Source organism: Trichosurus vulpecula, chromosome 5 (genome assembly GCF_011100635.1).
Source record: "Trichosurus vulpecula isolate mTriVul1 chromosome 5, mTriVul1.pri, whole genome shotgun sequence".
Lineage (NCBI taxonomy): Eukaryota > Metazoa > Chordata > Mammalia > Diprotodontia > Phalangeridae > Trichosurus > Trichosurus vulpecula.
In genome coordinates, this window is record NC_050577.1 from 12,517,767 (window position 1) to 12,530,936 (window position 13,170).

Here is a 13,170-nt window from a genome sequence, read left to right on the forward strand (position 1 = left end):
TGGCTTGGGATGCAGTGGATGACCTTGGCATGTTCAAGGTCTGACCAAGCTCTGAATACTCCTCAGCACTCAACCCCACCACCTGCTGCCCCCAACTCACCCAAGGGTGTGAAGCCTGTTGTTTTAGCCCATCTGCTGAGACAGTTTATCAAGGTGTGGCTGCTGAGCATGCTACAGCTTCTTGGAGCCACAGGTGAGAGCTGGGTGACAGCCAGGGTTAATGAGCAGCCCTGGAAAGAGCTCGGCAAGCCTTAACACCAGAAGTGCCAGAGGGGATGGGGAGCCACTGAAGGTTCTGGATGAGGGGGGCTATATAGTAGACCTGTGTTTTAGGACTGTCAATTTGTCTGCTGTGTGGAGGATGAAATGGAGATTTAGGGAGCTATACTTTTTAATATAAAATTTTCTTTTTTCTTATCATGAACTGAAAAAAAATTGAGAAATTGTCTTCAGGGGGACCTGATAGGAGGAAGTTACATTAGTCCAGTTGAGAGAAGGGATGAGAATTTAAATAAGGGAGAAATGAGAGGCCTGGAAAAGAGTCCTCAGCCTGGTGACTGAGATAATAGGAGTGTCTTTGACAAGATGGGAAAACAGGGAGTGGGAGGCCTGCTTTGGACATGCTGGAATGGAGGTAACTAAGAAATGTAAGTGGTAGGCAGCTAAAGGGAGGGGGTGACAGCTTGGGCAACAGATTCAGATTGAGAAAGCGGGTGTGATGCTTTGTTTGTATAAAGCTGGGATATGGGGCCACACTCACTGGAGCTGGGGTATGGTGATCTGGGTGCAACCTGGCCTCTCACACTAGCTTAGTCATCCCTGGAAACTCACTAAATCTCTCGAGTCTGTTTCCTCACTTGTTAAATGGGGGATAACAACCCCTCTAGTCCCCACCTCCCTGGGGCATTCTGAGGTTCAGAGGAGATATTATCTAGAAAGTCCTCTTCCAAATGTTAGGAGCTGGACAGGCTGTTCCAAAAGTCTTGGTGCTGTTGTAGGTTTCTAAAGATATAAACCAGCCCTAAGACTTTTGGTACACTGTGTGAGTGGTTGTTCTTTTCATGGTGACATTAGCTGAAGGATCACTAGTCACAAGATGGGCAGAATAGCCCCATTGCCAGGACATCTTCATCACCTCCTGCTCACAAAGGTGGCACTTTCAAGCAGCATTTCAGCATAGTCTAAAGGACTCAGGAATCCAGAGCCAAGTGGCTCTCAGTAGCTGGGTCTGTCTCTCCAGGGTGATGGAGGCTTTGGGCCTCATTCTCCCATGTCATGCAGATGAGTTGTCAGCTTATGGCTGTAACAGGGAAGAAACAACAGTCACAGAGATGCTCTGCCAAAGGTTCTTCTGCTCTCATACCTCCTTTCCACACAACGTGTCAATGCCCCCAGTTTTCCTCAGGACTCTACAGGGGACCCCACAACATGCTGGTCTCTTAGATTGGGATTAGTTCAAATCCTCATACCAAAATATCATTTTAACACCTGTCCCTCCAGCCATTTGCTAACTGGTAGGTAGCAGGTCAGAAAGGTTCAGGTCTGAAACTTGATTCCACTCTGGAATCTTACGGGGAAGGGTGCAATCCTCTTGTCCTTTGTGCACTTGGACAGAAATCACAGCCATCCTCTTATTTTACAGATCCCAACCCTCCATTAAACAGCTCATCATTGCATTTAATGCAAAGTTCTCAGCTTCCAAACTTCTCTTCCCTATTACCTCCGGAATAAAATCGAGTCTCCACCGGGCCAATAGTTTTTATTGTTCAGGAAAATTGAATGTTGGGAGTGGATGTTTTGCCTACTCTGAACCATAATTAACACAAGGTCTCCAGAAAGGGATTAGATGATTAACATATCCTACCTTGGTATCTATTCTATTTTCTGTTGTTTTGTTTCAGTGATCATCCTGTAATCTGTAAATCTCATAAGTGACTACCATTTACAAAAAGAGAAAAAAAAATATGTATTTTCAGGGCAGTGAATAATGGGACCCCATATAACGGGGGCTTGAATATAATGGGGCTTGAAATTAATAGCCAGTAAATTGCAGACCCAGACAACGGCTGTCTCTGGAATAGGAAGAAAATGTGTGATTTCAATGTGTTTGTGTAACCTCTCATATATTTGCAGCTACTGTCTTTGTACATGGAACAGGTTGGTTTTTCTAAACTCAGTAGCAAACTTTTCTTTTAATTGCCTAAAGCCTGTGAGCTGTCAGAATGAAAAGAAACCCACAGCAACCAGGGCTTTCAAAAACACTCCTCTTTTATTAAATAGACACACATCAGCACAGTCACAGGACCAATTCTTCTGTCAAATGTTCCCCTTGTTGACCACAGCCCGATTGATTTCTCCATTTTCCAGGCAGACTCCCCCTACTCCCTCTGAGGCTTCTGGCAGGACATACCCCTCCGTGGCATAGCTGGACTCTCCGTCCCAGTAGCACATCAGCTTCCCTGACAGTTGGGTGTTAGGTCTCCCATTACATCCCCCCCGGAGGGCACGGGTTCATGCCAACTCTTGAATGTAGTCACTTATAAAATTATAGCTCTTAATTCAATGTGTGATGAAAATTAAATTTCCAAGCACACAGGAATGGATTTGTGATGCTTTTCCGAGCTCTTTCCCTTCTCTGGAATGAGATCAGAAAAGATTCCATTTAAACCTCAATGTGATTTCGGCCCCGAAAGTTTTTTTTAACCTATAATAATTGCATTTGAAAAGAGATATATGGATATGTCATCTAGCATACACTGTTGGTTCTTTCTTAGTTGTAATGGTTGTTAGAGTCTCTTGTGACATATTTTAAAAAAAAGGAATGATAGTCTATCCATATGCTACTTTTTTTAAAAGAAGATTTCTTTTCCCACTTTGGATTTTATAAAAGTTTTCAAGGGGCATAAATATTTTACCCAGAAAACAGCTCTGGTCCTAATATATTGCAACTCCATGTGGTACAAACATGGCTATAAAGGAAGAAACATCATGTTAAGTTCCATTTGGTGTTTATTCTATTAAAAAAAACCTCTAATCCTCTGAGTAATAGAACCTTAGGGAGCAGGACTACACCAGAGTGCCCTTGGCCAGTTGGGATTTACAGGGCTAGAGGCCAGGTAGGCACATGCACACCCCTCAAGAGCCATCATGTGTTATTTCAGTATTTTTCACGGGATGAGTGGATGACTTCTGAAGTCAATTGGCTTCATAATGTAGAAATACAGATAAGCTGATGAGGCTTTTAGTAAGAAAATAAAAATAAAAAAAAAACCAGACCCCAACAGGCTACAAGCCAATGTTTTTATTGAGAGAGACAATTCCATAAACCTGCAGATTCATTGGTTTCCATAGGTTTAGGAAGGGGATGATTATTAAGCAGCTTAGAACTTAGCAACAAAATTTGAGTTTCCCATTAGCTAAAATTCTGGACATATTTTTCTGCATAAAGTTCATAGTGAGGATCTAAAATAAAAAATGTGTCCCTTCTTATAAATTTTGGAGTTCACTTGTGCCCCAGTGAGACATCCCAATATCAAGAATGCCATGATAACTGTAATAGAAGTCATTTCTTTTTCATTTTTTCAAGTGCTCTCTATCTTACCGTTGGTCCTTGAAATCAATATCTGATTCAGGGAAACTTCACTACTAAAAACTGAATTGCCCTAGTTGTTGCCACAGGTTCTATGTAAATAAAACAGAAAGGAGGTATTAATGGCATGACTGAAAGCACATGGGAAGAACCCTCTAGAAGACCCAGATTTTAATCCTGTTGCAATCCTAGAGGAAGTCACTCTATTTCTCCAGATATTATTTTGTTGTCTTTACACGGGGAAAACAGTACCTGTTTTGCCTGCTTCCTAAGGTCGCAGTGAGGATCATGTGAGATTGTGTTAGGAAGGGCTTTGCGTAATATGAAGTCAAACCAAGGGGATGATATGAAGACAATGCATTCATTTCCCAAGAGGACAGTCAGTTTCTATCTCTACTCATCCTCCTCTGGGGTTATTTAAAGATTGAGGCATGAATAGTTTTCATACTTTTTCTCTCATTTTCTTCAAGTTGAGGTCTCTATGGGGTCATAGAGTGTGTGATTTATGGTTAAGCATCAATACTCTATTGCTTTATGTGAAGTTTTAGAGAAAGGAAATCCAAAATTAATCTGAATTTCATTGCTTGGGGACTGGATCACCTGTCATCCACCTACCTGAGTTTGACCAGAAAGGATTTATAATGACTTAGGTCATGAAAAGCCATATAAGTAAACACATGGGTACCCAGCTTAAAAATGGGTAATGTGCACAGAAAATACACACCATGATATAAAAATCTGTATTTCACAAACCATACTAAGAAGGTCCACTTCATCTACAATTTTCCCTTTTGCTTCACCATCTTGTTCAACAACCCCCTTCTTACCACTCAACATCAAATACAGTAATATTTACATCCACCAGATAATCCAAGGAGAAAAAAAAGTAGGACACACATCAAAATTAATTCAATGATGTGTGGGTCTATGAAAAAGGTATAGGAAGAAATCCCCACAAATTTGTGGGGATAAAGTCTTGTCTTTAGATCAAATCTTCCCAATTTTCCCCATTCTATTTACATACATGTATGTTATAAATATATGCTATATATGTTTTATGTATTTACAGTGTATATGTACACATAACTTCTCTGTAGCCAGAGTCATTGTTCATGAACCTACAGATTCTTCTGCACAGTCTGATGAAAGAGAACATAGGTTTTGGAAAATCACAATCATTTGGCAACCTCTCCAATCATTGTACAAACCATGTACTATCATACTGACTAGTATTCTTTCTGAAAAGAAAAAAATCACTTTACCTCTAATTTAGGGTTCACTTTATTTCTTATTTTATGAATAAGTTATGAAATATGCTGAATCCACAAATTGGAAATATTTACAGTTTCTTTTACAACAAGGCATGGCTGAGATTTTGAGTCATGGTGTTCTTGCAGCCGTCCATTGTTCAGTACAGAGATAGCCTCAGAGATGGGCATTCTTTTAATTTGCACATTGAGACCAATTATAGGCAAGACCCATCTCTCTTTCTCCCCTGTCTTTTTCACATGCGAGTCAAAGTGTGATTTAGGCCATGTGGGAAGCCAATTTTTCTTTCACTTATTTCCTCTTCTGAAAAGTCTTTGTGAAAGTGATTTGAAAAGCTGATCAGAAAGCCCTTCTGAGAACACTCCTGGAAAGTTCTTATCTCAACAGAAAGAAATGGAGAGATACATGTGGCCAAATCCAGGAAGAGAAATGTTAGTGAAAATCCAAGAGACCATTGTGCCAAGAAGTTCCATAACATCTGAAACCTGACAGTAAAAGCCAACAATGTTTCCATATTGGATGAATCCTTTGGCATATCCTTTTCTGATGGAAATCCAGAAGAAAGGAAAAAAAGTTTCAATTAAAAAAAAGTGTTATACTCTTCCATTAAATATTAGTTGTGGCCCTCCGTTGCTCATATTGTCTGTCATTTCCTGTTAGAGAAAGAAAATGAATTAATCAAAATGCACTTACAAGGAAGAAAATTAACTTAATGGTTTTGTATGTCAGAGATTTCAGAGAACTTTCAAAAATTGGCTAATTTCCCTCTTTTTTTTAAGGGAGAGGGGTGGCACTTAACTAGATGGTACTACATGGTTGAATTCATAAGATATGCTAGACTAGAACTCTAAGAGAGCCAACTACTCTAGTCATATGACATGTGTATGTGTGTGTGTGTGTGTGTGTGTGTGTGTGTGTATGAAACCTTTCCTTCCACTTCTACCTTAATATGATTTGGAAAAATCCAAATATAAAGAAAAAAGAGACCAAGTATCTAGATTCATTCACATCTTGGGCCTTTCTTCTGAGAGTGTCAGCGGAGGTGGTAACAAGTGCCAGTGGGGATGACAACTTTACCACTAGAAAATGGCAAAGAGCCACCAGATGATGATAAAATGGAAGCTCCATTAAGGTAATAGCTGTTTGCTAGTTTGGGTTTTGGAGCCTAGCAAAGTGTCTTACTCGCTGTAGACATTGAGTACTTTGGATGAAATATTTTAAAAGGGAACTTTGAGATCATGTAGTCCAACACTTTGTAGATGAGGAAACTGAGGCCTAGAACATGGAGATGACCACTGCACCACTGGCTATGTAGGAGGAGAGATGGGCTATGAACAGTAGGGGCTGGGGTTTGAGCAGGGAAGGGAAGGATTTATTTTTCATAAGACTAGGATACAGTAAAAACTCTCTTAAATTTTTTTGAAAAGACCATTTACAAAGAATGCCTGAAGAGGGAAAAGTCTTTTGGAAAGGAAATGAAAATAAATACCCATTGGATGACCCAAGAAGGCTTTGTCTAGAGGTTAAGATACAAGCTAAGTTGAGTTATGTGAGGGAACTTTTACAGCCATGAGCTCTGCTGAACATAACTGTGGGTTACAGTAGGGACAGGAAATAAAAAAAAGGCTTGTTCACCTGCCTACACATATTTGCATCCTGTCCAACACATTTGATGTCTATTTTCAAACAAGTGCCTATTGGCACACGAAGGCACTCTCCACAAATACTCAAATTGGTGTAGCCCAAATTCTCTCTCTCTCTCTCTCTCTCTCAATCTCTGTCTCTCTGTCTCTGTCTCTCTCTGTCTCTGTCTTTCTGTCTCTGTCTCTCTGTCTCTCTCTCTCTCACACTCACACACACACACACATACACACACACACCACTCCCTCTCTTCTCCTGTACTTTTTGCAAAAGGACAGAAGAGAATGATACCAATGCAAGATTATTCTTTATGATTGCTATACGATTTTTATAGAGTCTGTGCAAAGGTGTATTGAAAAAAGGGGAGGGGGAGGGAGGGGAACCTGAGGAGAGGTTGCTTTGCAGTGTTTTTTTTAAATTCAAACTTTCTAAAAAATTGGCATTTTTTTCTATTTAGAGGAAATCAGTGGTGAATAAGATGAAGGCATAAGGAGATGAGGTTTTATATGTCCCTGGCCACCCCCCACCCCAACATACATGCTAATTTTGAAAGAATTGTTTTCTTTTCAGAAATGGTCTTTTCATGTTCTTCTACCTCACATTTCTGGGCCCCTCTTCTCTCAATGATGTACCCACAACACTCCACCAGTAACTCCAGGTCTTCTTCTCTCCTATTTTCAACTAATTATCAACAAATTTTCCTCTCACTTCAATTGAATCAATGGTTTGGTAAGTTACCTTTGCAAAGGGCCATTTTGATGAATGCTCTTAAAGACCAAAAAGTTTTCAAGGGGAAAATGTTTTCTTGAAACTGTAGGCCCTAGGAGAGGATCATGGGCTCATTGGGCTCTAAAGCTGGGGTGGGGGAGGCATCAGTTCAAACCTCTCATTGTACACAGGAGGCAAATGAGGCCCACAGAGGCCAAATAACTTGAAGTGAGGAAGTGTTTAGGGCCAAAGGCATGCACCATATTCCTCAAATTCCAACCTACTACAAAAGCTGGATTTGAGAGTTTTCAGGGGAAAGCAAGTAAGGCACAAGTTAGGAAAATATATTGAACAGTCACTGGAAATGACTGAATGGTGGTTGGGACTTTGTAAGATAATGTTGCAATTTGTAAATTTGAACTTGGGAGAAGTCCCCTCCCAACCACTCTTCACCACCACCAAGTTCAGCTTAGCCTCTTCAGAAATAATTCTCACTTCCTTTGTAGTCCTTTTCAAAGCAAACAAAATGCTCAAAACAATCACTTTTTGGAAACAATGACTCCAGGTTTTCTTGTCCTCTCATTCTTTTGGACATAAGCTTTTCAACAAAAAAAAAGTTTAAAAAGAATAAAGGAATAGTATCCATAGCAACAAATGAAATGTTTTTTTAATTAATGGTTAAAAGTATTTCAGAAAACTTTCTAAAGGAAACAATTCTTTTTTTCTTTCACTTATATCACCATCATTCAGATCTAGTAAAACTACTGACAGGAAGGAGGTGGGCTTCATTTTTCATTTAGATGTTCTTTTAATCAGGCGTACCTAAAACAGTCGAGAGTATTGTATTCTCATTTGGTCAGGGCCAAGCTGCCTGTTTGCAAATATGCATTTTTCCCCAAATAAACTAATATATATGCATATATATGTAAAAATAAATTGTATGTAGTTTTAATCATGCTAGTGAAACTAGAAATGGGTACCCTATTTTTCCTCCATCCTTCACATGGGATTTGCTTTAAAAATAGATCACATAAGAAAACTTTAAAAGTGGGAGAACCTTAAGAGAGTTTTCACAGTATTAGCATTAAACTCTGTTAATGAAATCTCATCAAGGGAGATATAGATAGTTCTTCTATATCCTGGCAGAGGTTATACTATCAAAAGGAGAGCCTAGGCAAAATGGTTCTGAACTAGAGATGTGATGCAGCAAATTAGAAAAGGCATGAATCATCCAAACAGAAATGTGCTTGGATGCCTCCAGACAGGTTGAATATTATTCAACCAACTTTTAAGCAACAAGACTGTGCCATGGAGAAGGAGGTCACTTTCTCGAAGTAGTACTCCTGGAAGTGGCTCAGGTGGAAATGACATCACAGAATCAGCCCATGCTGATTGGCTGTCTTCATGATGCCCTCTGAAAGGTAAGTACTTCCTGATATGATATAACAACATGGTAACTCCCTAGAATTCAGCGTACCTTGTAGGTAACTCTGGTGTCGGGGGCACCACCGGGCAGCTGGGCAAGTCGGTTATTTCAATACCCCTCAATCTCTAATATAAATATAATAATCATATGGTAAATATTGCATAGACATATACATGTAAAACATGGCTAAATCATGCTAGTATAAATTATGTACAAATGTATATATATATATATATGTAAAGCACAAAACAGCCAGTATCCACAATGAATGAGGAAATATCTGTAGATCAAGACATTGCCAACATTTGTTAGGAGATCATGGGTGACTGCTTCTCCTGGTTCACCTCTGTCCATTTGAAAGCCCATTAAGTCAACAATGAATTTCTTTTTGAAGGACTCATTTCAATAGGTCTCAAATTGCTTTTATTTGTACTTGTTAGCTGTCCCCACTTAATTTTCCTCACAAAGTTGCACCAAAAATGGAAATTCATGAAAAATTTTACTAATAAAGGGCCCTGTGTCCAGCCCTTACGTTCTCTCTGACATGACAAATTAAGATTGCAAAGGAACAGATAATTCTTCCTTCTGTTCTAACTCTTGGCATTTTTCTCCTCATGATGCAAGGCAAGTGATAATGTAAGAATTGTTTTTCTGGATTTTCTTTAGTTAAAGGCATCATTCCTTCTCTCAAGCATTCCAGCAGTGAGAGCAGACTGAAGCAATGTGGGCTATAGCCAATAGAATATAGGAAGTGACTCGTTCTATTGTTACATGGAACCATTGGGAGCTCCTACTAAAGGGGATTTCTTGAAATAAGGCTGCCAAATCATTTAACTTTCAGGAAAGACACAAGAAATAGGTCAACTATCAGGTGAAGATCAAAGAAAATATTACATAGGACCAAAGAAAATGTTACATAGGAAAGCTGAGAGAGACCTTGGGAGGCCAATACCTTCATTTTAGTGGGGAGGAAATGGCAGATCAGGGAATTAATGTATCACTGCCAACTACTCCTACTAATTGCTAGCATTTTCATACCATTTTAATGTTCACAAAGGTCCTTACAAATATTAATTCATTTTATCTTTAAGATACCCTGGGAAGAAGGTGATATTACAATTCCCATTCTTCACACTAGGAAAATGAGACTGGTAGGGGTAAAATGATTTGTCCAGGTCCCCGGATTGGAACTGAAGTCTTCCTGACTCAAGGCCCAACACTCTATCCACTGTATCACCTAGATGGATTCACCTTGTCAGTATCTGAACTAGGATTTGAACCCAGGTACTCTGTGTTGATCTCAATATCTATGCTAACGTAATCCTTTCCCCCTCTTTACTATTTTTTTTTTCCATTTGCAGATCTGATTTATATCATCAAAAGCCCCCAGCTGAAAAGTTGGAGTGGAAGGAGAAGGGAACTAATTGTCTTCCTTGAACTGGTGTTAGTGATCACAGGATATCCCAAAGACTGTGTTTCCCCCAGTATGACACATGAGTATTCGTATAAGAAGGCATTCTATTATTTGGGAAATGCTATTTTTAGGACTGTGTCTCTGAATAGACAGAGATGCCAGAGAATTATGCAGAAATGGGTGTAACCATGAAGTGCAAAGATACAATACTGAGAAATAGCTCTCACCAATCCAGCAGGACTAAGCCTCTAGAGGATGATGGCCGGCATGGGTCTCCCAGACATTTTCTCATCTAAAAGTGGCAGCAGGTTCCCCCAGCCGCAGAGTGCACCCTTCAACACAAATGGGCAGTGATGGGGCCCGGCCCAGAACTCACTTTTTCTGCCATTTCGTGGGAATGGTGTAAGGAGTGCTCTCGTTCAGAGAACATGCGTCTTTGTTCATAGCTGGCCAGGCGGCAAGTAAGCCAAGAGGACAGGGTACAACCCCCAATCCCAATGCAGGCCAGAGACATGGAGGCCAGGCGCAGTGGGTAGAGAGAGGATGTCTTCTTGGTGACTGCTCGGAGGAACTGGAAATTCAGGATGCCACCAATTAGCCCACAGATGCAGCAGGCTGAAAAAAGGATCATCTGTTGAAAAATAAGAGATGGGTATTGGATGAATGAGGTGGGGAGAAGAGCCTGACTCAGAGGGCATATGATAAATGAATTAATGAAAAAAGCCATTAAGAACTTGCTATATGCCAAGGATTGTGCTTAAATCCAGGGATACAAATAGAAAAACAACAACAACATGGTAGTCTGTGCTCTCAAGGAGATCACACTCTAATTGAGCAACATTGTTCACATAAAAAAGTTTTGTCTCAGGTCAGATGGCAAGCCCCAGAAGTCCTTAGGGAGCATCATCAGGTCAGACTCAATGCCTAGCAGCCTAACGGGTAGGGGGTACTGCAGATGCGAAGGTTTAGCAATCTTCCATCTTACTACAAGGCTTGTGGTTGGTGACTTTCAGTTCATCCAGGTGACTTTTCCTGCTCCACAGCTTCATAGGGTCTGGGTGGCCTGAAGGTTAAAGGGGTGGGTGTGACAAAGGGAAATCAAGGGATAGGGACACACTGGGTTGGGTTCTTTTCATCCAGTGGTCATGGATAGGGTCTGGGGATGAGTGTCAGAGAAGAGTTGAAGGGAAGTAGAATGAATCAGTGAATTAATGAATAAATGAGGCTCTGAGCTCTGTGACAGCAAGCACTATTTTTTCCCTTTCTTCATATCCCCAGTGCTTAGTTCAATGCCAGACACTTAGTTGATATTTATTAAATGTTTGTTGACTGAATGATTGAATGAATAGAAATGTATCCCTTAAGCACTTGCTATGTGCCAAACACTGTGCTGAGTGCTGGGGATACACATAGTCCTTGCCCTCCAGAAGGTTATGTTTTAATAGGAAAAGATGGCACATAGAAAAGTGGGGTGGCCAGGGAGGAGTGAGTGTGAGTCTCCATATTGAATGTGAAACATCTTTTACGCAGTATGAGACAACATTCTTGAGATGCCTCCTACAGGACAATGTCTGCTCTGGGGTACATTCATAGGAGCTTAATAAATGCTCATAATTTGACAGATTTTAAATTCTTTTATATATGTATATATATATATATATATATATATATATATATATATATATACACACACACACACACAATCATATATGTATATATACTTCCATGTTTGAACACACACATAGCTGGTCAGAATTCAATTCAGTTTAATTCAACAAACTTCTACTGAGCTCCTACTCTATCATGGCACTGGAGTAGGTGTTGAGAATATAAAGACAAATCACAGAATGGTACCTGCCATCAGGCATTTATATCCAACTATGGGGAAACCACATTTACACAGAAAAGTCAGAAGTCACCTAATCTCAGGAGGGTGAGAGAGGATCAGAAATGGTTTGTTGGGGGAGGCACTGGACATAAGCCTTGGAGAAAGTTAAGGATTCTAAAAGGGGGAGTTATGTGGGAATGAATTGTAAGCATGAGAAACAACTTGTGAAAGGCATGGGGAAAAATAAGGGAGTGGAGAGGGAATACAAAGTTTGGGGAATGAGAAAGTAAGGCAGTTTAACTGGAATGGAGAGTGAGTGAAGGGGAGTGATTTGAAGAGAGTTGGTAAAAAAAAAAACTGGACTGAAAACCTAGATCTGGGGATGGACAAATGGAGTTTCAGTTTTCACAAAGGAGGAAGGTCATGGGTCCCAGAAACAATAGATTAGACTGCTGTGAATTCAGAACAGAGTTTGGGAGCACTTAGAAAATAAAACAGGTACTGTTAGGAATGAGTTTGGGCTCTCTAAGAAACAAACGTCATTTCTTTCATTAGATAGAATTCTCTGTGGATCAAGGAAACACTGGAAACACTGAGCATCTTGTTTTTAGCAACCAATAATAAATTAATCATCGGGACATTGTTATGAAGCCTCCTCTAGGATGAGCACTATCCTAGGTGCTGAAGAGGCAAAGAACTGCAAAGGGTTTTTGGACAAATTCTGTCTCAATAGCCGTGTGAACAGGACTGATAAATGCTATATGAGTGATGATCCTATTATATGAGTTGATAGCTGATAGACTATACCCCACCGGTGTCCTATCTTGAATTGATGTGAACTTGGACAGAGGGCTAGCAGTGAGCAAAAGATGCTTTTTGAACCTGTTCAAAGGAAATGGAAAGCTCATCATCATTTTAAGAATGCAACAAAAACCCTAGAAGTTATATAGGGGATTCTTTTTATAGGCAGAATATTGGACAAGAGTATGTCAAGGATACATTTTGACTTTAAGATTCTGTGATGCCTGGCTAAATTTATTGTAGGGCTCACAAATGATATACCTTTTTGATAGAGATTGTGACAGCTCAGTGGTGCAGTGGTTAGAGTGTCAGGCCTGGATTCAGGAAGATTCATCTTTGTGAACTCAAATTTGGCTTCACACATTTGCTGTGTGACAGTGGGCAAGGCACTTAACCATCTTTGTCTCAGTTTCCTCATCTATAAAATGAGCTAGAGAAGAAAATGGCAAACTACTCTAGTGTCTTTGTCAAGAAAACCCCCAAATGGGGTCATG

At 40.1% G+C, this 13,170-nt stretch overlaps 1 protein-coding gene across 4 annotated transcripts in view; it reads right to left on the reverse strand.

Annotated features, from left to right (window-relative positions):
* Positions 1 to 5,109: 5,109 nt before the first annotated feature.
* TMEM196 (transmembrane protein 196) overlaps positions 5,110 to 13,170 on the reverse strand; it is a 43,805-nt gene continuing 35,744 nt past the window's right edge. For 2 of the 4 annotated variants that reach the window (XM_036761683.1, XM_036761682.1), the window contains exons 3-4: positions 10,424 to 10,678; positions 5,452 to 5,511 (exon numbers count right to left, since the gene is read on the reverse strand). In XM_036761683.1, the coding sequence (XP_036617578.1) occupies positions 5,452 to 5,511; positions 10,424 to 10,678 (315 nt within the window). Of the gene's footprint in view, positions 5,402 to 5,451; positions 5,512 to 8,684; positions 8,759 to 10,423; positions 10,679 to 13,170 lie in introns of those variants that run through there. The other 2 variants (XM_036761679.1, XM_036761680.1) reach the window with 2 other exon arrangements.